This window comes from Acipenser ruthenus, chromosome 1 (assembly GCF_902713425.1).
Source record: "Acipenser ruthenus chromosome 1, fAciRut3.2 maternal haplotype, whole genome shotgun sequence".
In the NCBI taxonomy this organism is placed as follows: Eukaryota; Metazoa; Chordata; class Actinopteri; order Acipenseriformes; family Acipenseridae; genus Acipenser; species Acipenser ruthenus.
In genome coordinates, this window is record NC_081189.1 from 89,429,984 (window position 1) to 89,454,059 (window position 24,076).

At 41.6% G+C, this 24,076-nt stretch overlaps 1 protein-coding gene across 1 annotated transcript in view; it reads right to left on the reverse strand.

Moving 5' to 3' along the window:
- Positions 1-11,069: 11,069 nt before the first annotated feature.
- The window catches only part of LOC117421059 (calcium uniporter protein, mitochondrial-like), an 80,889-nt gene continuing 67,882 nt past the window's right edge, over positions 11,070-24,076 (reverse strand). Inside the window, exons 2-8 of the mRNA XM_059031816.1 lie at positions 16,987-17,062; positions 16,035-16,205; positions 15,439-15,543; positions 14,332-14,492; positions 13,719-13,922; positions 11,952-12,068; positions 11,070-11,209 (exon numbers count right to left, since the gene is read on the reverse strand). Of these exons, the coding sequence (XP_058887799.1) occupies positions 11,132-11,209; positions 11,952-12,068; positions 13,719-13,922; positions 14,332-14,492; positions 15,439-15,543; positions 16,035-16,205; positions 16,987-17,062 (912 nt within the window). The 3' untranslated portion in view covers positions 11,070-11,131. The remainder of the gene's footprint in view (positions 11,210-11,951; positions 12,069-13,718; positions 13,923-14,331; positions 14,493-15,438; positions 15,544-16,034; positions 16,206-16,986; positions 17,063-24,076) is intronic.

Consider the following 24,076-nt stretch of genomic DNA (forward strand, 5'->3'; position numbering starts at 1 on the left):
CTTTTTCACGGCAATGTACAGGAATATCTGGCAGCACCATCTCCCTAGAAATTCCAACAGCGCTGCAGCGACTGCACTGTCCGACTCTACTTTGCCCCCACCTAAGAATTGAATGTCCCGTCGGCACATCTAGCCCTGAGCACGGTCCTGAACCAGTGAGAAGGTTATGCTGGCTCCCTCTAGATGAGAGCTGTTGTGGCTGAGCTCGTCTTGGGTCACGTGCCCCAGGTCCCCCAGCGATGGAGCTGTCCGTCCAGACATGCCAGGGTTTGACTGAACATTGCTGGAAGGGGAGCTAGGCAGTCACAATGTGCATGTGGGGCTGGCCAACGGGTCATTAGGATTAAAGGCAGCTGGACGTCCCAGTCCCGCTGGTGCGCAGCAGTGGCAATGGCAAGTTGGGTGGAGAGGGTCTGGTTAAATCTCTCCACCAGCCCATCACTCTGGGGATGCAATGGGGTGGTGCAAGTCTTCCTGATCCTCAACTGGCCGCACAGCTCTGCCATGACAGGACATAAATTGCAGCCCTGGTAGGAATGCAGCTTCTGCTGGACCCCAACTGCAACAGTCTGCAACAGTCTCCACCTCCTGGTCCTGGAGAGCGTACGCCTCAGGCCACTTTGTGAAACAATCCATAGCCACTCTCCAGGGCCCAACGCCAGCAGGTAGCTGCATAAACAACTCGAGGGAGAAAGCAGCAAGGGGGCAGCCCCTGTGGTGAACAAGGATGCCGTGGAGAGCCAGGAGCAAGCCGCATCAGCAGTGAAGCTCCCCAGCTTCGACGGCTCCAGCAGTTAGGAAGCCTTTCAAGTACAGGTGGAAATGATGGAAAGCTGAGTGGCTTGGATGCAGCTGAGAAGGCAGGCTAACTGACAGTGGTGCTGCGGGGTGATGCTCAGCTAGAGCTGCTGAACCTGTCGCCTGCAAACTTGGGAGACTATGCAGCACTAGCTGAGGTGCTCGCCTGCCGCTTTGGCAGTCTGGATGACCCAGAAGGCTAGCCTCACCTCAGTTAGAGGGGGATCCTCCCACCAGAAGCAAGAAGAACAGCCAAGGCTCCAATTTGTGGAGGTGCTGGGAGCTGGGGAGCTGCGCAAGTACAGTGGCTCTCAAAAGTGTTCACCCCCCTTGGACTTTTCCACATTTTATTGTGTTACAACATGGAATCAAAATGGATTTAATTAGGAGTTTTTGCCACTGATCAACACAAAAAAGTCCAGAATGTCAAAGTGAAAAATAAAATCTACAAATTACAAATAAAAAAAAAACAGAAAATAACTGATTGTATAAGTATTCACCCCTTTTGCTATGACATACCTAAATAAGCTCTGGTGCAACCAATTGTCTTTAGAAGTCACATAATTAGTTGAATGGAGTCCACCTGTGTGCAATTAAGGTGTTTCACATGATTTCAGGTTAAATACACCTGTCTCTGGGAGGTCCCACAGTTGGTTAGTACATTTTCCTAACAAAAACGACATCATGAAGACGAAGGAACATTCAAAGCAAATCCGGAATAAGGTTCTTCAAAAGCACCAATCAGGGGTAGGATATAAGAACATTTCCAAGGCATTGAATATTCCCCGGAGCACAGTAAAGTCCTTTATTAAGCAATGGAGAGAATATGGCACAACTGTGAATCTGTCTAGAACAGGCCGTCCTGAAAAACTGAGTATCCGGACGAGAAGGACACTAGTCAGGGAGGCCACCAAGAGGCCTATGGCAACTCTAAAGGAGTTACAGTCTTCCACAGCTGAGCTGGGAGACACTGTGCATATGGCAACAATAGCCCAGGTGCTTCACAAAAAATCAAATCTCGGCTAGAGTTTGCCAGAAGGCATGTGGGAGACTCTGAGACCAAGTGGAAAAAGATTCTATGGTCTGATGAGACCAAAATAGTGCTTTTTGGCCTCAACGCTAAGCACTATGTTTGGCGCACATCATCCTAAGAACACCATCCCTACCTTGAAACATGGTGGTGGCAGCATCATGCTATGGGGATACTTCTCTGAGTCAGGGCCTGGAAAGCTCGTGAAGATAGAGGGCAAAATGGATGCAGCAAAGTACAGAGAAATCCTGGAGGAAAACCTGCTGAAGTCTGCAAGGGACCTGGGACTTGGGAGAAGATTCATCTTCCAGCAGGACAATGACCCCAAACATACAGCCAAAGTCACACTGGAGTGGCGCAAAGAAGAATGGGCAAAAACTGCAGTGTCCAGATGTGCAAAGCTGGCAGAGACTTATCCAAATAGACTCATGGCTGTAATTGCTGCCAAAGGTGCCTCTACCAAATATTGACTCAAGGGGGTGAATACTTATGCAATCAATTATTTTCTGTTTTGTATTTGTAATTAATTTAGAACAATTTGTAGATTTTATTTTTCACTTGGACATTGTGGACTTTTTTGTGTTGATCAGTGGCAAAAACTCCTAATTAAATCCATTTTGATTCCATGTTGTAACACAATAAAATGGAAAAGTCCAAGGGGGGTGAATACTTTTGAGAGCCACTGTATCTGCGACTACATTGACCTCAGACTCTGCAGACTGCCTTGTGGTCAGCCCAGGAATGGAAGGAGGTGACCAGGGAGGAGATGCCACCGCGAATCTGAGTGGTAGTCCACCAGGCACATCTGCATGAGGGGGAATCAGAGAGCATCATCCCGGGGTTACCACAACTACAGGAGATAACGATGCTGTGCAAGGTTATGGCGATGAACAACCCGCAGCAAGACAGCCCTCTGCCCCACATCTGCTGGAACTGTGGCCAACCCGGGAACCTGCATGCCCAATGCTGAAATGTGACATGTACACTGTCATACGACTGCCTCCACTATATTCCAGACACCAGGGATTTTATGTATAAAATAAGGAAGACGTGTGCAATGAAGATACTGATTAGCAGGGACTCCCAAGTAGCGCATCCAGTAAAGATGCTCCGCGCGGAGTGCAGGATGTGCCCTATAGCCTGGAGATCGCAGGTTCGAATCCAGGCTATGTCACAGCCGACCATGACCGGGAGTTCCTAGGGGGTGGCGCACAATTGGCCGAGTGCTGCCCGGGTAGGGAGGGCTTAGGTCGGCAGGGGAATCCACGGCTCACCACGCATCAGCGACCCCTGTGGCTGATAGGGCGCCTGTGGTTCTGCAGTGGAGCCGCCAGATCTGTGTTGTCCTCCGGCACTATAGGTCTGGTGGCATTGCTGTGGATCTGCAGTGCGAAAAATGACGGCTTGGCAGGAGCACGTTTCGGAGGACGCGTGTTCCAGCCTCTGTTTCCCGAGTCGGCGGTGGGGTTGCGAGCGGTGAGCCGAGGATACAGATAATAATTGGGCATACTAAATTGGGGAGAAAACCGGGATAAAAGAATTGACGATGACTACATTTATAAAAAAAAGAAAAAAAAGAAGATACTGATTAGCTTGCATTCACACTCACTAATTAACAATTTTGGTATCAAAATTACCTCTGAGGGTAGGATTAATTAACCCTTTGCAGTCCATTGTCGGACCTGGTCCGACATTGCAATTATTCCTATCCGATCCATTGTCGGACCCTGTCCGACATCATCAAAAAAACTCAAAAAACGGGTTTCTAGTAGTTTTTTCTCTGGAAAAAGCCGAGAAAACCATTCAATGGCCGAGTGGGAGCGACAGGAGCCGAGACAAGCCGATAAATAAAAAGAAGGCATATCTCATGATTAGTCATACATGCCCCTGGCATTACATAGGGGCGGTCATAAGGAAACAAGCTGGCTGTTACTGAATCAGCGCACAGAGACTATCACAGACATTTGCAGAGCTTTTTTGAGATGTTATAGTAATAAAATAATGACTTGGATTGCATTATTGAGGAGTTTGGTGATAAAACGAGTGATCAGGAGATGATTGATCGGTATGTACGACTATTATTATTATTATTATTATTTATTTCTTAGCATATGTGAAAGCGATAGCGAACGAAAGGGTGGGGCGGGGCTGGAGATGCCTAGTGAGTGCTTTGTTGATATGCAGGGCCTTTTAAACCCGTTTGACTGTGGAAAAAAATACTTTTAAACAGCGCATCTAAAATTAACTGCGTGTGTGAATATAAATTGGACCTGACACGCCTGACGCGCACTTAATAAATGGACTGCAAAGGGTTAACCTGCCCAATAATAATGTTCTTCCATGTATAGGCAAAATTGCTACATAAAAATGGCAATATATTGTATATTGTATACATTCTATTTAAGATTTAGAGTGCTACTCAGCACAGGAAAATCACACACTGATTTTCACACAGTACACCAGCAATTTAAAATTGTCTTTATTTTACGTCTAGTGACTGCTTTGAATAGTGCAGCTGGCAACAAGGGAAAGACCTTGTGATAGCCTGGAGAGACAGCTGACAGGAGGAAAGAGATACCATTGGGGCTGGCAAGGGTTAGTTACCAGCTCTGTGTTTACAGGATGTTGGAGACACCCGCCCAAGGCTTCTAAGAAATTAAAGAGAAAAATACCCCTAGAGTCTGCGAGAGCAGGGGCGGAAGATGACTCAACTTTGGACAACACAGTTAACCACTTAGGAACGGAAATGGACAATGGTCAGGGGTTTCATCAAGGGAGAATGAAATGCTTGAGGGAGAAGGGACAAGGGCCTTGCATTGATCTGTACTTCTTACAAAGTCAATCAAGTCAGTCGAATGAAATCCAGCGACAGGAAGCAAACCACTGTTCGCAGGATATCAGTACCCGAGTCATAGATGTGAGGAGGACTTGCATGGATACAGTTAGTGATGAACCTAATGATCCTTGTGAACCCGGTCACACAAACCAGCATAAGAGAGAAAAGAACCTCAACAGGCAAAAGCCTGGAGTTAAATGTCCAAGAGCTTGTGAAAAAACTGCATGGGACACAGTAAACACAGATCTCTGCTTTGCGTTGGAAAGGTTAAGTGGAAAAGTTGAAAAGAAGCTGGATAAATTTGGGGACATCATCTACGCATATGGAAGCGAGAGGTTTGGAGTTGAAAAAAGGAAGGAAAAATTACAAACTATTCCTGGAAAGTCTAGACGGCAGCAGGAGATTGAATGCTTAGAGAAAGTAGACAGCTGAGGAAGCAATGGATAAGAGCAGAACAAAGTCAGAAGGAGGGACTCAATCTGTTACAAAGGGTCATAAAAGACAAGCTTGCAACATTGCGCAGAGCCAAGCGCCTACGGAAATGCTACAAAAAGAAGGCGCGTGCAAGATCTAACTTTTATAAAGACCCATTCAAATTTGTATAGAAGTTATTCACCAATGAGAAGAATGACACACTAAAAGCATATTTGGAGGAAACACATACAGATTCAAAAAGGCAGGTGCCTATGTCAATTCCTTCAGACATCCCACCTGTCAATCCACCAGAATACCAAATGGAGGACTGTGCATCTAAGTGGAAAGAAGTAGAGCAAGCTGTGAAAAAAGCAAGGGCTTCATCATCTCCAGGGCCTAATGGAGTTCCGTACAGTGTACAAGAGTACTTCAGGAGTTCTACGAATCCTGTGGAAACTGATGAAAGTGGCATGGGAAAAACAGGTTGTACCAAGAGCATGGCGCCGAGCAGGTGGAGTCTTTATACCTAAAGAATTAGATTCTACAAGCATCAGTCAGTTTTGCCCTATTAAGATTGTCAACTTACCTATTAAAGAACTGCTTCATTGACACTTCAGTACAAAAAGCTTCCCAGGATGCTTAGAACACATCAATGTGATCTGGCAACAAATTCAATCAGCTAAAAAGGAGATGAAGGAGCTCCATGTGACATTAGTGGACTTGGCAAATGCATATGGTTCAGTGCCACATAAACTTCTTTGGGCAGCATTTGATTTTTTCAGTGTACTGATGACAATAACAAATTTAGTGAAAGCCTACTTTGGAGATTCTAGAACCAGGCCAGAGCAGTGCCAGAGATTCCCAGGTCAGCGAGAGAGGATAGTAGAATAGAGTGATCGACAGTGTCAAAGGCAGCAGAGAGGTCGAGGAGAATTAGGACAGAGGAGAGAGGCGCAGCTCAGGCAGAGTTTAGTGAGTTGGTGACAGACAGGAGGGCAGTTTCAGTGGAGTGAGCAGAGCGGAAGCCAGATTGGAGAGGGTCAAGCAGAGAGTGGTTGGACAGAAAAGCAGAGAGCTGGCAGTGTACAGCCCGCTCGATGGTTTTGGAGAGGAAGGTTAGGAGGGAGACAGGACGGTAGCTCTGGAGGGAAGTGGGGTCGAGGGTAGGTTTTTTGAGGAGTGGAGTGATAGAGGCTTGTTTGAAGGCAGAGGGAAAGAGACCAGAAAGGAGAGAGGTGTGGAGAAGGGAGGAGATGAAGGGAAGTAGAGCAGGAGCAACAGCTTGGAAGAGGTGAGTGGGGAGGGGGTCCTGGGCACACGTGGTGGGTTTGTGACCCTGGAGCAGGGAGGAGAGGTCAGAGTCTGAGAGTCGAGAGAAGGTGGAGCATTTTATATCAAAGCTGCCGATAGGCCCCTCCGTGGAGTGACGTCCTCAGTCCCGCCCCCCGAGGTAATAAATAGTCACTGCACGAATCTATGACATTAAGTTGGTAGAACCTGGTAAATGTATGTGGAGTATGTGGAGTAGCCCAGCTAGCCGCAGCAAAAATATCGATCAATGAGGCACCTCTGAAGGGGGCCCATGACGTAGCCACACCTCTGGTAGAGTGCATGGCCACCCTCTCAGGTGGGGGCAGGCGGGCATTAGTATACACAGTCGAAACTATGTCCACAATCCAATGGGACAGTCACTGCTTAGAGAGGGCTTGACCTCGGGTCCTTTCACCATGACGGATGAAGAGCTGGTCAGACTGAAGCAGCACACTTGTTCTATCCACATAACCTCTCAATGCTTGAACCGGGCAGAGGGAATTCAACTTCCTATCCGTCTCCTTCGCAAAGGGAGGGGGATGCAAAACCTCTAGTTCCACTGATTGATTCAACTGAAAAGCTGTAATCACCTTAGGTAGGAAAGTAGGGTTCGTGCGCAACGACACCGTTTCCACTGTCCCAAATACGCACACAGGAACTGTGCACAGACAGTGCCTGTAGTTCACTGACCCGTTTAGCGGAGGTGATAGCTAATAGAAAGGCTGTCTTCATGGAGAGATACTTCAGCTCTATGGAATGTATGGGCTCAAACAGGGTCTTAGTGAAAGCCTCCAGTACGACATCTAGACTCCATTCGGGGAGGACTTCCTTTATAGGAGGACGTAACCGCCGAACACCTGTTAGAAAGCGAGTCACCAGTATATAAGCGCCCGGGGATACTGAATCAATGGGAAAATGGCATGCAGATATGGCTTCTAGGTACACTTTCAATGTAGAGGGGGGGATTTACCTGCCTCTAGCAGAGCTTGCAGAAACTGTAAATAATTGCTAATAAATGGGATCATGGCCTCTGGCCATGCACCAATTTTGGAAATATTTCCACTTGTAGGCGTACAACGCTCTTGTGGAAGAAGCCCTAGCGTTCTGCAGTGTACGGACTACTGCGTCTGACAGCCCAAAGGAGGACAGATGGTCCCGTTCAGGGGCCAGACCCACAGTTGTAATCTGCCCAGTTCTGGGTGCCAGAGGTTGCCTTTTGCCTGACTGAGGAGATCCATGTGCAGTGGGATCTCCCAGGCCTGGCCTCGCAGCAGCTGGCAGAGTTTCGAAAAACAGATTCTCCTAGGCCATCTGGGGGTCACCAGGAGAACTGTCACCTTGTCTCTCCTGACCTTCTACAGGAAGGCAGGAAGCAGCGGTATAGGCGGGACAGATCAGCAACCAAAAGGCTATGCGGTGTAACCCCGGGGACTGTAGCCCTCCCTGGTGGTTCATGTACACAACTACTGACATGTTGTCCATGCGGACAAGGACATGTTTTTTGCAGAGCACAGGGAAGAATGTTGCAGAGCAAGATGAACTGCTTTTCTGCCTGCCCAGACCATCCCCCAACCGGAGTTGGATGTGTCTGTCGTCTCCACTTGATGGTTGTAAATCACTTCCATCCTTACGCCTTTGCTCAGGTGAGGGGCTTGCCTCCACCAGTGTAGTGCTTTCCAGCATAGGCGAGACACTGTCAGCCGATGGAATCGCTATGTGAGCCACTGCTCCTTCCTGGGACTGGGAACAAATCAACCAGTCGCCCAGGTAATTCATCACCCTGATCCCTTGCAGCCACAAGGGAGCTAAGGTGGCATCCATGCACTTTGAAAATGTGCAGGGGGCAAAGGAGAGGCCGAATGGCAGCACGGAAAACAAAGACGCGCCCCTGAAAGGCGAAGCGGAGATATTTCCTGTGTGATAAACTATTCGCCCGGCGGGACAGCCTGGCAAGTATGGTGGACTCCAGTGTCTCGTTCTCTCCTGTACTAGAGTACAGGAGGGGAGCATTGAGGCTACCTGCCGAGACACCTTGCATTCTCGGTGAGTGCTGCAGCACCGAGGCATGGAGCGTCTAAGCACCGAGGGCGCTGAAGCATCGAGAGGCGCCTAGCCTTAAACGTGTGTAGTCAACACAACCCGGGGTAGCGCATAGCATACACCGGGGTGGATACGCAGACTCGAGTGGCTGCGGTAGGCTATCAGGAGAGAAGTACAGGGGAGTGCACGGTGCAGCACGGTGATAACCTGGTTCTGGACCGCGTGCAGTCACACAACAGGGCAGCATGTAGCGTATGCCGGAGTGGAGCACAGGCTCAAGGAGCTGTGGCGTGTTAGGCAGGAAGAAAAGTGTACTGCAAAGGCAGTAATAGGAAAATATAGACAGTTACACACACAGCAATTCAGCTATGAGAGAAACACATTCACCACGCCAGGCGGGTGGCCAAGTGCGCCGAGTAGGCGGGCTGAAACAAGCTGGCTGATTCAACTCAACAGCGGGACACAGCAGAGCTGGGTCCCGGTGGAAGAATCATGCTTCTATTTTTTTTTTTTTAAACTGCAAGGCAGTAAAACAAAAAACACATACACACACACAAAGGGAACTGTAAAAATGTACGTGTAAGAGTGTTTTGAAAGTAATAAATGCTTTGAACATAATGTAATAAATAATAATAATAATAATAATAATAATAATAATAATAATAATCTCAGTTTAAAAATAATGGTTATTCCATTGAAGAAAACAACTGAGTTGCCTAAGTCTTGCTGCCATAAAGTCAATCCCACTTTCATCTTCACCCTTACATGTTCAAGCCAATTGAAAATGTAACAGAAAACTAAATATGGATAAAAACATTAAAAAATGTGTATTTCAATTTTTAGGGACAATTAAATAAGATAGTCAACCTACATTCAAGAGTAATAAAAGGTGGGTATTGTGCTCTCTGTTTTATAGTTTACTTTATTTACAAAGTCCATGTTTTTCCACATTTGTTTAGGTTTTGAGAGTGTTTGTATTGAGATAAAATTTAACAAGAAGCTTCAAAAGACTACAGTAATAATGTATAACCTATATAAATAATATAACATAACATGGGGCACTACAGGCCTTCTTTTAAATTGTGACCGAAAAAAAAAAACACTTTTGCATGTAAAATGGGTCATCAGTCTTTCTTTTCTTTCATTACAACTTGAAGAAAACGTTACAGAAAACAACTCCTTCTATAAGAGGTAAAAGCATCTTTTTTGTTCTTTTCTTTTAGTAATCAAATGCTAAGAGAACAACTTATGACCTAATTTAGATAGGACTCAATATGCAAAACTGCTCATTAATTCTCCATAATTGCAGCTCTCGGGTAAACAGGGCAGAACTTTGGCTCAATTGTAGAAAAACTATTCTGTAATACATTGGAATTGCTTCCAAATAACTTACCTTGTACTTCAAGCCATTAGAATCACATCCACAGCTGTAATAACAGTTAAGCCAAATAGGGAGAATATTTTATAAATCAGGTGGTAGAGGGTTTAACCAAATGGTGTGTGTGTGTTTCTGTGCGTTACCCCGACACTTCCAATTCCAAATGAATTTACTAACATTACTTATTCTTATTACTTATTCTTTTTGTTCTTTGATTCCCTCATTCAAATCTGTGTAAAAGTACCTATTTAACATCCAGAACTGGTTATAACTGCTAAACAAATAGTCATATTTTACATTTTACACTATGTACTATAGTACATTGATTACAACAATGATATAATTTCACAAATGCCAAAGCTTGGTAGGAAAGCCAAAGATCTTCATAATTCAGGTAAGAATCCATCAGGTGTGCAAATGAATTAATTTCATTACTTTGTTACAATTGTATGTTATTTGAGTTACAGGTGTAGTCCCTAAGGTTTTAAATATATATTTTCCTACCTTACAATAAATTAAAATCTTTATTGAATTGAGCTTATGAGTGCCGAAGACATGTATAAATGCTTAATTAACTGTTGCTCAGTTTTCAAAGTTAAAATTACTAGTGTTTCATACTTATACTACCATAGCACTTCTCTTACAATGTCTTGTACCCTAGGTATTCAGTACATATTTTACTGAAGCAATACAACTGCTACAGGTACAACTGCCACTTAACTTGGCAGTTGTACCTCTAATTTTCTACATATTTCTAGAATATTTTTTTCACTTGGAAGTTGTGGGGTAGGATGTGTAGAGAAATGAAAAAAACAAAACTATTTTAATGCATTTTAATTCCAGGGTATAAGGCAAAAAAAGGTGAACATTTTGAAAGGGGGTGTAGACTTTCTATAGGCACTGTATAGTTCCTACATATAATGATTTGGTAGTGGATTTTATTACAAGTTTTGTTTTAGTAATATGCATTATTCAAATGAAAAGATTGAATTTTGCATGTGAGTGACATATAAATGTGTGATTTATAGTATTCAAACGGTTTCTGTTGACACAATAAATAAATAAATAAATAAATAAATAAATAAATAAATATAATATACACTGTGCGTGAATGCCACCTGATGAACCTTCGAAGGTTTAGAACTACCTTCGAATTCCTGGCTAGCGAACAAACCTTTGAACACAGCCCTAAAACCTAATAATAATGTATTTGCCAAAAACTGACCAGGGTTTTTAATTTTCAAAAGAATTGCTTTTATTCATAGAACGGGGGGGGGGGGGGTGGGTGGGTGGGGGGGGGCTGTCACAAAACCACAGAGCCATGTCACTCTTTCCCTTCAATTTGCTTAATTGGAAGTTGTAACTCGAGTGGTTCCCGAAGGCGTTTTAGATCTTGTTCAACCTGAAAAAGAAAGGATGACAACTTGTTCATAATAGAAGCAAAAATAAAAGACTTCTACAGACTTCTACAAAACGAACATTCCATAGTTACCTACACAATGTATATGAAAATAATAAAAATCAAAAATAGTGTCAATGGTAATTAGTGGTAATGAGGGAAATCATGAGCAGTTTATTTGCACAGTGACACTTGAACTAACTGGTCAAAAAGGGACCAAATATTTGTGTTTACTTATTATCCCCTGCTTATTAATTGTATTAATAAAAATCTATTCTAGGATTTACTGGCTTGTGAAAACAGCTGACCATTTAATTACGAGTTTTACTACATGTATAAAACATTATATTGTGAGCAACACATTTATCTTTTAAATTGTGTTTGATTCAATTCCATTATTAATCTGTTCTCTTAAGCAAACTTAGAAATAAAAAAAGTCTCATCACACCAGTCATTCAATTAAGACAAATCTCTGCATATTGTGGTTTTTTTGGGGTTTTTTTTGCATAACAGGACATCCCTCACACAATTACTTGGCTAGTACACCCAAGAAATGTCGTTTCAAAATGGTTGCTATCTCAATTTGTGTCTGCATAAAACTAAAACTTACATATAACAATATTTAACCATTGCAGCATTTTAATTTACAGTACTGTATTTTATGCCTTGAGGATTTTGTCGGAGACACTTTGTTTTTAAAATGGACCAGCAAAGTTAAGAAAATGAATAAATGCAAATGCTGTACCATAGCCAACTCCTCCCTCAGTTTGTTGTACTTCTCAACATCAAAACGCTGTCTCTTGGCTCCTCGGTAGAAGTAATGCAAGAACTGTCGGTCTTTAAAGTCTGGGTAAACATAGTCCTATTGAACAAAACGAGAGGAGAGATAGGAAGCAGAAATATTTCATTACCTAGGCACTTTGCTGATAATTGTCTTGTTAATTTAAGAACAGATAGATATGGTTCATTTAAAGCCCAGTGTAGACCAACATTTTATATGTTGGATAAACTACTTAAGTTCCATAAAATCAAAGTATTATCATAACAGAACTGTAACCATTACCAAGTGCGTATTTACCTTCTAAAAGACCTGAATCCTAAATATTGTATACCACAGCTGCTTTTTGAGCCAGTCGTGCATCTTCAGTCTTCTCAAAGCGGGAATCTGTTTTACCTGAGCATTTTTCACATTGGTTTCCAACATTGATATGTTGGTAGATTTGAAACATCCAGTTCACAAAAAGAGAATAAAGATGGTGAATAAAGATGGTGAATAAAGATGGTGAATAGTAGGGTGGTCATGGAATAAAATTGTGTCAATTGAAAATGGCATTTTTTTAATCTTAAGACTTATTATTGAGGATTCGGGTCTTCAGGAGGTATATACCTATTCGGTAATGGTTACATTTCGTACTTGAAAAGAGAACCTCCTATTCCTGCATGCAATAGCAGATGCATGCCTATTTGGATCGGAGAGACTTTGAAAAGCAGGTTCCAAGGGGGTCAGGAAGCTTTTGTCCCAACAGATAAGCTACCTTTGGGAGCTCCCAAGTGGCGCATCCAGTAAAGGCGCTCCGCGTGGAATGCAGGATGCGCCCTATAGCCTGGAGATCGCAGGTTCGAATCCAGGCTATGGTCATTGACGACCATTTATTATTTATTTCTTAGCAGACGCCCTTATCCAGGGCGACTTACAATTGTTACAAGATATCACATTATTTTTTTACATACAATTACATTATTTTTTACACATTATTTTTACATACAATCACCCATTATACAGTTGGATTTTTACTGGAGCAATCTAGGTAAAGTACCTCGCCACTAAACCACAAATGCATTGATGTTAAATCAACAAGTGGCTGCAGGGCCGGCGTTGGTCTGTGTGGGGCCCTAGACAGTGACATTATATCAATAAAACGGTAGGCTACTGCTCATCTTCAGTAATCAAGTAGGCAAGCCATACTGCATGGGTGCTGTCATTTAAGTGAAATAAAAACTGTTTGCAAACGTTATCCTTTTTATATTATTATTATTATTATTATTATTATTATTATTATTATTTCTTAGCATAAATCTAAAATAATGTTTGACCGCTCTACTTATCAAATCCACGTGTAACCACGTGTAACATTTACTTATCAAATCCACGTGTAACATTTCACATCACTGGGAGTTCCCAGGGGGCAGTACACAATTGGCCGAGCGCCGCCTGGGTAGGGAGGGCTTAGGTCGGCAGGGCAATCTATGGTTCACTGCGCACCAGTGACCCCTGTGGCTGATAGGGCGCCTGCGGGTCCGGCACTACAGGTCAGATGGCTTTGCTGTGGATCCGCAGTGTGAAAAAAATACGGCTTGGCAGGGACACGTTTCGGAGGACGCGTGCGTCAATCATGGAAAAAAATGGAATGAGCAAAATGGCAACACTGCCACTTTAAAGTTGAAAATGATTACATGCAAGGTTGTTTTTTTGATACCAATAGTAGATGTGGGTTGGAAATAGTTTTATTACCTGTTTTGTGAGGATGAAGTAGGAGTAAAAGCCAATGGCACTCCCGTATGTGATGAAGTAGGTGACAGGTTCCATGATATCCCAGGAGTAAACCCACCAGGTGAGCCAGGAAAGGGCTCCTCCCTGAACAGACAGAATAGCCAATCCAGCCCACAGCAGTCTCGTCGTCCTTGCCTCAGCTTTACGAATTAAACGACTTTTCATCTGTCAGAACACCACCACAGCACAAATTACATTGATAGTAAAGGAACAGCTCTGTGTAAAACAAGTGATTCAACAGTGCTATTCAACCCCTCATGCTTTTGTACCAACATGTTTTCTTACAAGTTTTACATAAAATTTGGGCAAACTAACATACTTCAACTAAACAAAAACTGTAAGTAAAGAAAATGAAATACAAAGTGATCCTATAAGGGAACTGGGGGGAAAAAAAAGTATGGTATTTTCTGAGTCCATCAGTAAACACAAGCTCAGGTTAGTTTATCATTTCCTCAAAACAATGTTACTAGCATCTGTGTGAAAATATTACTAGTTTGTTGAACCAGATATTACGGTGTTCAATTCAGAGTATACCAGGACAGTTCAGTTCCCATAACAAATCAGGAACATTTACCTCTTCTAAAGGGTGCAGCTGCTGTTTTATATCAGCCAGCTTATCCAGGAGCTCCCTCTCCTTGAACAGTTGATGAGTGGGCAGGTGCAGAGCCACATGCAGCCTGTGGACAATGGTCTTCACATCTTCCATTTGTGTGACATGCTCCCTGCTTACCACCTCTGTTCAACGGGACATACACAAATACAGACATTTCATTTGGGTGTTTGTCTGCATGCGGCTTCAAGTCAATCTGTGCATTACATTGCTCACAGCATTGTTCAGTGTATCATTGAGTCGTCTGATTGGGGCCCAGAATGGTGTGACGGGTCAGTTGCATAGACCTCCTTTAAATCATGAATGCAGTGGAGACTCATTAGCCTTTTCTCACACATTCACAATATAACCTCGGCGCAGAGGATGTTTTACAACATTTTATTGTAGGTTACAGTACTTTGGGGGTTTAGATTAGCCATCACATGTTAATGCAATGTTTTTTTTTTGTGATCAATCTGTTTTAGAAAAGCATGTGAACCAGTTACAATAACATACAGGAAGAGCTTACCTTTGAAAGTTTAGAACACTGGTTTGTTTAACAAAAAACTGATTCATCCTTAATTCTTCATAAGGGAATGTGCAGAATTGATTATTTAGGTTCTTATGATCCTCTAATAAGGACATTCCCCTCAGGTTAGTGGAAGGATGCAGTTTGCAGTTTCTTTAAAATTACATTTTTCTTTTTTTTTTTGTGCACAGTGATTGATTTTGGCATTTATGGAAAATGTTGAAGTCTAAGCACTGAAGACTTTATCCACGATGCAGGGATAACTCATGTGGAGGCAATGCATCTCATGTCTGCCCTTGAGGGCCACTAATTCAGTCTCCTATCCTATCCTAAATATGCCTCATTAATGTTTATAATATTGATCCAAAGCAGTCCAGAGGTAAAATTGCTAGTGCATTAACCCACTGCACAATAAAGCCTGGGCTTTGCACACCAACCAGTTCTAAATGTTGGAATGCACACAATAACCTTAAGAAAAAAAAGAAAAAAAATGTCCCAACATAGTTAGGTAGACATATTGAATTAAATGTACAAAAATGTGTGAAGGAAAATGAAGAGATTACCTCTAACTGGAGGATGCACGTTATAGGTGATGTCATTGATAAGCAGCTGAAAGTTGTTCATCAGCAAAGTGTCCATGGTTGTAGTGACTGATACTTGTACACCGTCTGTGGGAAAATATTTTAATAAAAGTAAGTGTCTGCATGTCACTTCTAGAGAACTTCTCTGTCATCTTAGGTCCTGCGGAAATATTTCAAAGAGGTACTACAACTTATACAGTGCTTTATATGCCAAGACAAGTAGAGAGGCTTTACTCAAGAAATACAATGTACTGCATACAGACAGAACCAAGTCACTTACTGTATAGAAAGCCTGGGACCAAGTCTTCTATCTGGTGTTACAGGAGATATACGTCTCTCTGTATGAGTTCACTACATTGCCCCATAAGCAATGATTTACTGGGGGTCGGACATGGGATATCGGCAAGCTAGTGGCCCCTAAAGGACAAATGCCTGCCCTGTGGGGAACATTACCTAAACTTAATTTCAGTGTTACCGATTTTATGAGTCAAGGGTGGTGTTAAAATGTACTGAAACTGCTGGTGGCATCAATTATGAAAACGTACAGTGCCACTGGGAAGTGTATGTAAGGACGTCACCTGTGTTCAATATGGTTGCACGGTCAATCCCTTTGTCCTCGTCCCTGATGTAGTGAAGAAAGTCTCCCACAGTCATGAGCATTGGCTTGATCGAGAACTGACACCTTTCTCTCCATGAGGGGAGCGGCAGAGAAATGATTGGGAGGCCATGTCTGTATTCCACCATGATATCTGAAAAAGAAAACAGAACAGATTTAATTTAAAAAAAGTGACATACTATACAACAATAAAGATGGCCTACATTATACCATTATCTACATGTGATACAAGTGATACGCTGTGCTACACTATTCTCAATACTTTTGTTTATAACCACACTTCATGAATCTCCAATCACTGTCTCCTATGAACCACTTGACTCTCCCATCATTCCAGCAAATAGGAAATCATTAATTGATAAAATAGGTCAATTTGAACTCCTATGAAAGCTTTAAATAATAAAACAGTAAAGTCTGTCTTTACTGTCACTTGGACTGCTAGTGCCCACCTGCTTTTACCAGACTTGTATTCAATGCAACAGTGTGGAGTAGTGGTTAGGGCTCTGGACTCTTGACCGGAGGGTTGTGGGTTTAATCCCCAGTGGGGGACACTGCTGTTGTACCCTTGAGCAAGGTACTTTACCTAGATTGCTCCAGTAAAAACCCAACTGTAAAAATGGGTAATTGTATATAAAAAATAATGTAATTGTATGTAAAAATAATGTGATATCTTGTAACAACTGTAAGTCGCCCTGGATAAGGGCGTCTGCTAAGAAATAAATAAATAAATAATAATAATAATAAAAAAACAGGCATCTTGAGCAAGTGGGTCATTCATATTCAGAATGCCATCCCAATGACAACATTAGAGGTCATGTTTACCTAGATAATGTATTTGATAGTCCTTTAATTCCATCATATGTAACAAATGGCAGCTAAGGAGTTCCCACTGAAGCTGCATGAGAAGCTCTTACCATTAGAGAGCGCCTGTGTACTGTACAAGACTGCTTTGTAGGGTCCCCAGTGAACGAGCTGTCTCGAACATTTTACCTAGAAGACAACAAAACACCAAACGTTGGTCATTCCACCTTGTGCATTATAGAAACATTTTTTTACAACAGGATCAGCTAATGGGAGCTTCTTTAAATTCAGATATAGATCAATTTCTCCGCATGCCAGTAACTTACACACATGCATTTCTCTTCCACTGTTTATGACGTTTCCCGGTAACATTTTACCTGGCCTTTCAAATTGTCTGCACAAACTGTAAACCCTTCAAAATACGCCAATCATTTTACCTAGAAACAGTGCAGGGCAATTACATATGCTGATTAAAATTGCAAAGGAGCTAGACCTGTTTTTCAATACATTTCGAGTAATTATTTTCACAGTGGCTCAGGGCAACAGTAACAGGGCAACAGTAACAGGGCACCTTCTGGAGGAACTCTCTTTACTTCACAGCACAAAAGCTACACTTACAATTTTCACAGAGCTGTTGCTGTCTGGCAGGTACACATAGTTACACAAGTCCAATTAAGTATATTTTACAGCATTGTATTGTTTCTAGAAGTTAATAGTGTTTGCGTGTTTAAGTGCTACTTCATGTGAAACACATTTTTGTAATTTCATTTCACATCAGTCAATATGTATTACACCATTATTGTTATCAGAAAAACACCTTAATCAAATATTGGTTTGCAGTATATATGTTGTTGCATTTATAATACAGAACAGTACTGTTGTATGGCAGTGGAGCTAGATACATACACCCGAAAAATAAAAATCCTTTAAAATACTTTAAATACTTTCGAATACCTGTGTGGAGATTACAATTAAGGATACAACTATAAAAATACAGGAGCCTTTTAATGAAATCATACTGGATTTATACAGTATATGAATGTCTGAATATATTTTGTTGATGATTCGAGTCAGACTGTAAATCGAGCAACAGCAAGAGGGTTTTCCATAAAACAACCCGATTAAAGTCAACCAGGCCCTGTACAGCAAAGCTGGAACCAACAAACTCATTACAATGGTCAGCCACGCTAGAGGTCAGTACCAGTATTTTAATGTAGGGGTGGAAATTAGTCTCCTATTGCATAGCAGTTTCAGGAGATTCCAGGTGTTAATACAAGCTTGATATGCCACAGTGTCTAGGTAACAAGCTAAGGTGTGTTCTTAAAATCATATTAAAACCAGGAATGGATAAAACTGCTATGTAATGGGAGTCTTATTTCCAGCCCTGTCATGCTTAGAAAATAATAAAATACTAAATATGTAGGTTTATATGGCCTGCTAATGCTCTTTAAAATAAATATCATATTTAATTAATCAAATAAAAGAGTTGATCGCAGATTATTATTATTATTTTTTTACAGTTTAAATTGTGCATTCTGGGTAGAGAGAGAAATGTGTGCTGCTATAGGGAAGTGCTGATTTGAAGGTGCCCTGATTTACACCAAAACATGTACAACAACAAATGTCCATGTGTAGATTCACACAGTTTTTTCTTCTTTATGATTGGCACCATTTTGTATTCCAATACCCAAAAACACAGCTTGTCATGTAAGCAAAAACATTCTCCCAATTTGCTTGAGAAACAAAATCCCCATGACCATCACGGTTTGGTACCAAATCAGGCTTAAAAAGAGAAGAGCACAATACAGGCCAAAGCTGACTCTTTACATCTGGGAGGAAGCCTGCCAGACAAGCAGGGTCAGGCAGCCTTGCACATCCTTTCAGGCATCTTGTTATGCATGGATGTGGCGTTAGACCAATGGATTTACAGCAGAGTATGTGCATAAGCCCAGAGTCCAGCCTTTGGGGGTGGGGGGACCCAGCCCCAAGTCCCACTCCCACTCGCAACCTCTGCTCTGCTGATCTCAGACTTCTGTGTGTCCCGCCTGTTCGCCTGCGCTTTATGGGCGACGGGGCCTTCTGTTGTTATGCCCCCAAATTATGGAACTCAATTCCACTAGAGATCAGGGACTCAGCTTCTTTGAGTGTTTTTAAAGCTAATTTAAAGAGTTTTTATGATTTTTATGATTGTTTTATTTCCTTGTGCTTTTTTATGTATAATCTTTTTATTTTATTTCTGTACTATTAATTGTGAAGCGCTCCGAGATGATTGCTTTTAAGGGCGCTATACAAAATAAAGTTGTTTATTATTATTAAGTCTTTTTTTTCTAAGCCCACTGTAATGACTAGATGTAAAAAATATATTTGGTGCCGACTACTCTACTGGGATTAGAAACATAAACCGTAGCAAGGTAGTATTGGCGGACTGTCAATCAAAACACAAATTTGCAAATCACAGCTGACAGATTGTCTATCTGGAGGCGGGACTCAGAGTGAGCGCTCTGGTAATAGGTCAGTGTTAAGGTCATGTGATTGCTCTGCGGGGAGATGTGACATTAAAAAAGGCATCATTTCATGAGACCGAACAAAACTGGACAATCTGATTTGGCAAAGCCACGTTGCCAGATCTGGAGGAAAAACCTCTGATCTAGAGGGAAATCTAGAGGGAAGGAATGAGCAGAGTACCTTTTAAAACACGCACGCACTTGCCGATTCTCCCTGAGCAACATACGAAGAATCCGACCCTTCCTCACCAACTATGCCACCCTGCTCCTGGTCCAGGCCCTGGTACTCTCCCGCCTTGACCACTGCAACTCCCTCCTGGCTGGCCTCCCTGTGTCCGCCACCCGTCCGCTCCAGCTCATCCAGAACTCTGCTGCCCGCCTGGTGTTCTCTCTGCCTCGATTCTCCCACGCAACTCCACTGCTCCGCTCACTCCACTGGCTCCCGATCACCGCTCGCATCCAGTTCAAGACTCTTGTACTCGCCTACAGATGCCTTGACCAGACTGCACCCAGCCACCTCCAGACCCTCATCTCTCCCTACACCCCCACTTGACCTCTCTGCTCCTCCTGCACTAGAAGACTGGCTGTACCTCCTCTACGCTCCCCTGCCTCCAGAGCCCGCTCCTTCTCCACCCTCACCCCGCAGTGGTGGAATGACATTCCTACATATGTCAGGACTGCCCAGTCTCTGACCAACTTCCGGCGCCTCCTCAAGACTCACCTCTTCAGACAGCACCTGTAGAACTCCTCTTCCCTCTATCACTCTTCCTTAAGGTGCTTTACTTATCTGCTCCCGATTTTACTGCATTTAATCCTGTATTTTAGAGTACTGTAATCTGTCACACGTGTTATTTAATCTGTAGTATTTTGTATTTAATTATATCCTGATGTAACTATCACTGACACTGTTATCTGCTCCGTTATTGAATCGTATTTTGTCATATACTTGTACTTGCTAGAACCAAAGTCACTGTATTTTATCTTGCTCTTAATTGTATTAATACTTGTACTGTGATTCTTGAAATGTATACGCCCTGGATAAGGGCGTCTGTTAAGAAATAAATAATAATAATAATAATAATAATAATAATAATAATAATAATAATAATAATAATAATAATAATAATAATAAATAAATAAATAAATAAATACTCATTTCAAAGGAGTTTTTACGTTTGCAAACATTCTTGATTAAAGATGGCAGATGATGAATGGCACATGAATTAACTTATGCGCCAACAGCACAAACAACGTTGCAAACCACATATGATGTAGCTAAACTTACAGCCAGAAGCATGCACACTGCAAGGTAAAGTCAAAGGACTGCTCCAGCCCCATATTAATCTTTCCCACTCAATCCCTGGACAGTTGCTTAGTAACTCTAACTATAATTATTATTATTATTATTATTATTATTATTATTATTATTATTATTATTATTACTCTCCCAAGATAAATTGGCAGTGAGCAGAAACCACATTTTTAGCATGCAAGAGCAGACAAAACCTGTGTTAGCTGAAGGCTACCATATTTTGTAGCATTAAAATGTCTGCATCAACCCAATACAAAACAAAAATATTCAACAGCGTGGGAATGTGAATACCAGTTTAAAAGGCAAGCTATATGAAACCATCTACTCGAGCAGGGGTCAGCAACTTGTCCATACATGGACACGCATGTCTGTGGCAAGAGTTATCAGTGTCCGTGGCATTGAATATGTCTAACACACACACACGTATGTAATTGTATATAACTTACGTTTTGTTTGTCCGTGGATAATCTTTTTTTTTAAATGTCTGACACCACTCGATAAGGTGCTGACCCTTGTACTCGAGACATGTTTTTTTCTGTTAACGTGTACATCATTTATTGGAAACCTATTTTTTTAGATAGATAGATAGATAGATAGATAGATAGATAGATAGATAGATAGATAGAGAGCACAGTTGCTTTGAATGTACACAAGGTTTAACTAATTTTTTTTTAAATAATTTATTTCAGGACATTTCGGACAAAAGCCCTTCAGCGGTGTAGAAAGAAAAGTAAATACAGTGCACTGAACTTATTTTTCAAGAAATTTACTGTATATAATAATTGACATTAAATGATTTAAAAATCCTGACATGTAGGCCTAGACCATGTGTCCAACCTTCAAATACGGGGAGCCAAGAAAGACCAAGCAATGTAATTTATAAATTTTACACAAAGAAATGTATGTTGTCATCTTTGATGGTTAGTCCATACATTTTTCTAGAAGCAAATAAAAAGTTGGTGAATATTTTATTTCACATCGTACAAACATACGTACAGCTACAGTTCGAATTATAGTTACACGTGTGTGCAGTTTACAATACTGTAAAAACAATGGTTTGGCATGAGGTATAACATTTAAATTCTTGAAAAGGGAATTAATGCAGATAAAAGGTATTCGTGAATATAGTTCACCCCCTAGTCTGTAAGTCGCTTTACTTAAAAGCGTACGCTAAGTCAGGGGTTCTCAACTGGGGGTCCGCGGCCCCCTAAGGGGCCTTGAGGAGGTTTCAAGGGGTCCTCCAAAAATAAACCAGAATGTGTTATTTTCCCTGCATGCTTGACACGCTGAAACCTATTAGCTTCAGCATGTCATAAGCATGCACAGAAATTAACCCTCAGTTCTCAGGTTACTTAACACATTCTAGTTACATATGGTAAAATACAGCTATTTCAGCAGGAACATGACAGACTACAAAGCAGAAGAAAAATTGTTGGAAACACACACAATAAATCCCAGATATGGATACATTTTTAATCCGTCCATCAGCATCAAAACAACAAAACACACAGAATGATGATGCAGAACTTCCTTCAGCAAGTTCAACAGTAAGGGCTGGAGAACAGCAATGAGGTGGTGTTGTGAGGAAAAAACATAAAGCCGTTATTTAGGAAGTACAAGAGACAGCTAATTGAATTTCGGTTTTATTTGTACTGGAAGTGTTGATATACCTCAACCGCAGTGTGGAATTTGTGCACAAGTACTGTCCAATGAATGTTTGAAACCCTCCAAATTACAGAGACATTTAATTACCAAGCATGAAATATATGAAAACAAGCAACATTTATTTTTTGAGCAAAAGGCTAAGTAACTGCTTGATCTTAAAGCCGTAATAAAATCCACAGCTACCGCGGATAAAAAGCTTGTAGTGTCATCGTACATAGTGGCACAGAAAATTGCTAAAACAAAAAAGTCGCATACGATTGCTGAGGAGAGTTGATAATGCCGTGTGCCACTGAAATTGTAAAGGAAATGTTTGACAGCCATTAATGTATAATTATAGCACAAGCATGATGTATGATCCTATATGCTCCATAAAGACATGTCAGTCTGCATATTGTAATTGCTTTTTTTTGCTTTTAATAATAATAATAATAATAATAAGTATAAATATATACATGATTTATGGAGTATCGTCTATCGTCATATAAAGTAAGGTATAATCAACGATACATAACATGTTCTTATTTTATGTTTTACTTTAATGGGAAGTGGTTGTACCCAAGGCGACCGTGCATACTTCCTTGAGGCAATACCCACGGTGTAATTTTCAGCACTTGACTATACCAGTGAGCGTGTGGAATTCCCCTAACTCCCTACTCTGTAGTATTCTGAGTACCCACACTCGTCTTCTTTGTCTCCTATGCCTTCCGTTGATCTAATACAACAGGAATATTTCTTAATGTTCCTCATTACTGTCCCTCATCTTGCTGGAAATAAAAGTGGGCGTGTGACCGGGGCTTAACACTCGTTAATTGTATTAAATTCAGAGCAACAAACGCCAGGTGTTTTGCTGCACTTTGTGAGGAAGTGCACGCAGAGCACCATTCCTTGCTCATGCATACAGAGGTGAGATGGCTATCACAAGGCAGAATGCTTACCCGTATATTTAATCTCAAGAGTTACATACTTTCTTAGCTGATAAGAAACCCGAACTTGCCGAAGTGCTGAAAGATGATGTGTGGCTGGCAAAACCGGGTTACCTCACAGACATATTCAGTTAATGAATAAGCTGAATAAAACTATGCAAGGTGGGAGCACTTATTTTATTGCCCAGCAAGAAAGAATTGGACGCATTCAAAAAGTAACTACAACTCTGGAAAGTTTTGGTCTGTGGGGTGGGGGGGCGGTGGGGGGGGACTACTGATATGTTTCATCTTTAGGGCTGGGACAATGTATTGTCGCATAAAATCTTTGGAATAACCAAATCGATGGATAAAATAACCACTGATGGTTAAAAAAAAAACAAAACAACAACACCACCACACACACATCACATCTATCAGTTCATTAATAGGACTGTTTTTTATTAGGACCGGCAAAATTTAAATCTACACTCTTATTCCTTGCCTTTCCTTTGGTTCCTTTAAATAATAATAATAAAAAAAAAACCTCCCCACCCACAATGCAGCACATACGTTTTCAAAGTAAGCACTCGACAAAATACGACAGCGGGAACACAAGTAAAAAACAAAAGGAAGCAACCCCTTCAGTGACAGCTTATTATGGAAAGAAAGTTGATCCAAAAAGCGTCAGCAAAAGAAATAACCTGACAGTGGATGTTGTCACACAAGATATCAGACCTGTTAGTATAGTAGAGGGAGCTGCGTTTAAAAATCATTGCGAATCTTTATCCAGGCTATGAAATGCCCTGTCGAAAGACAAATC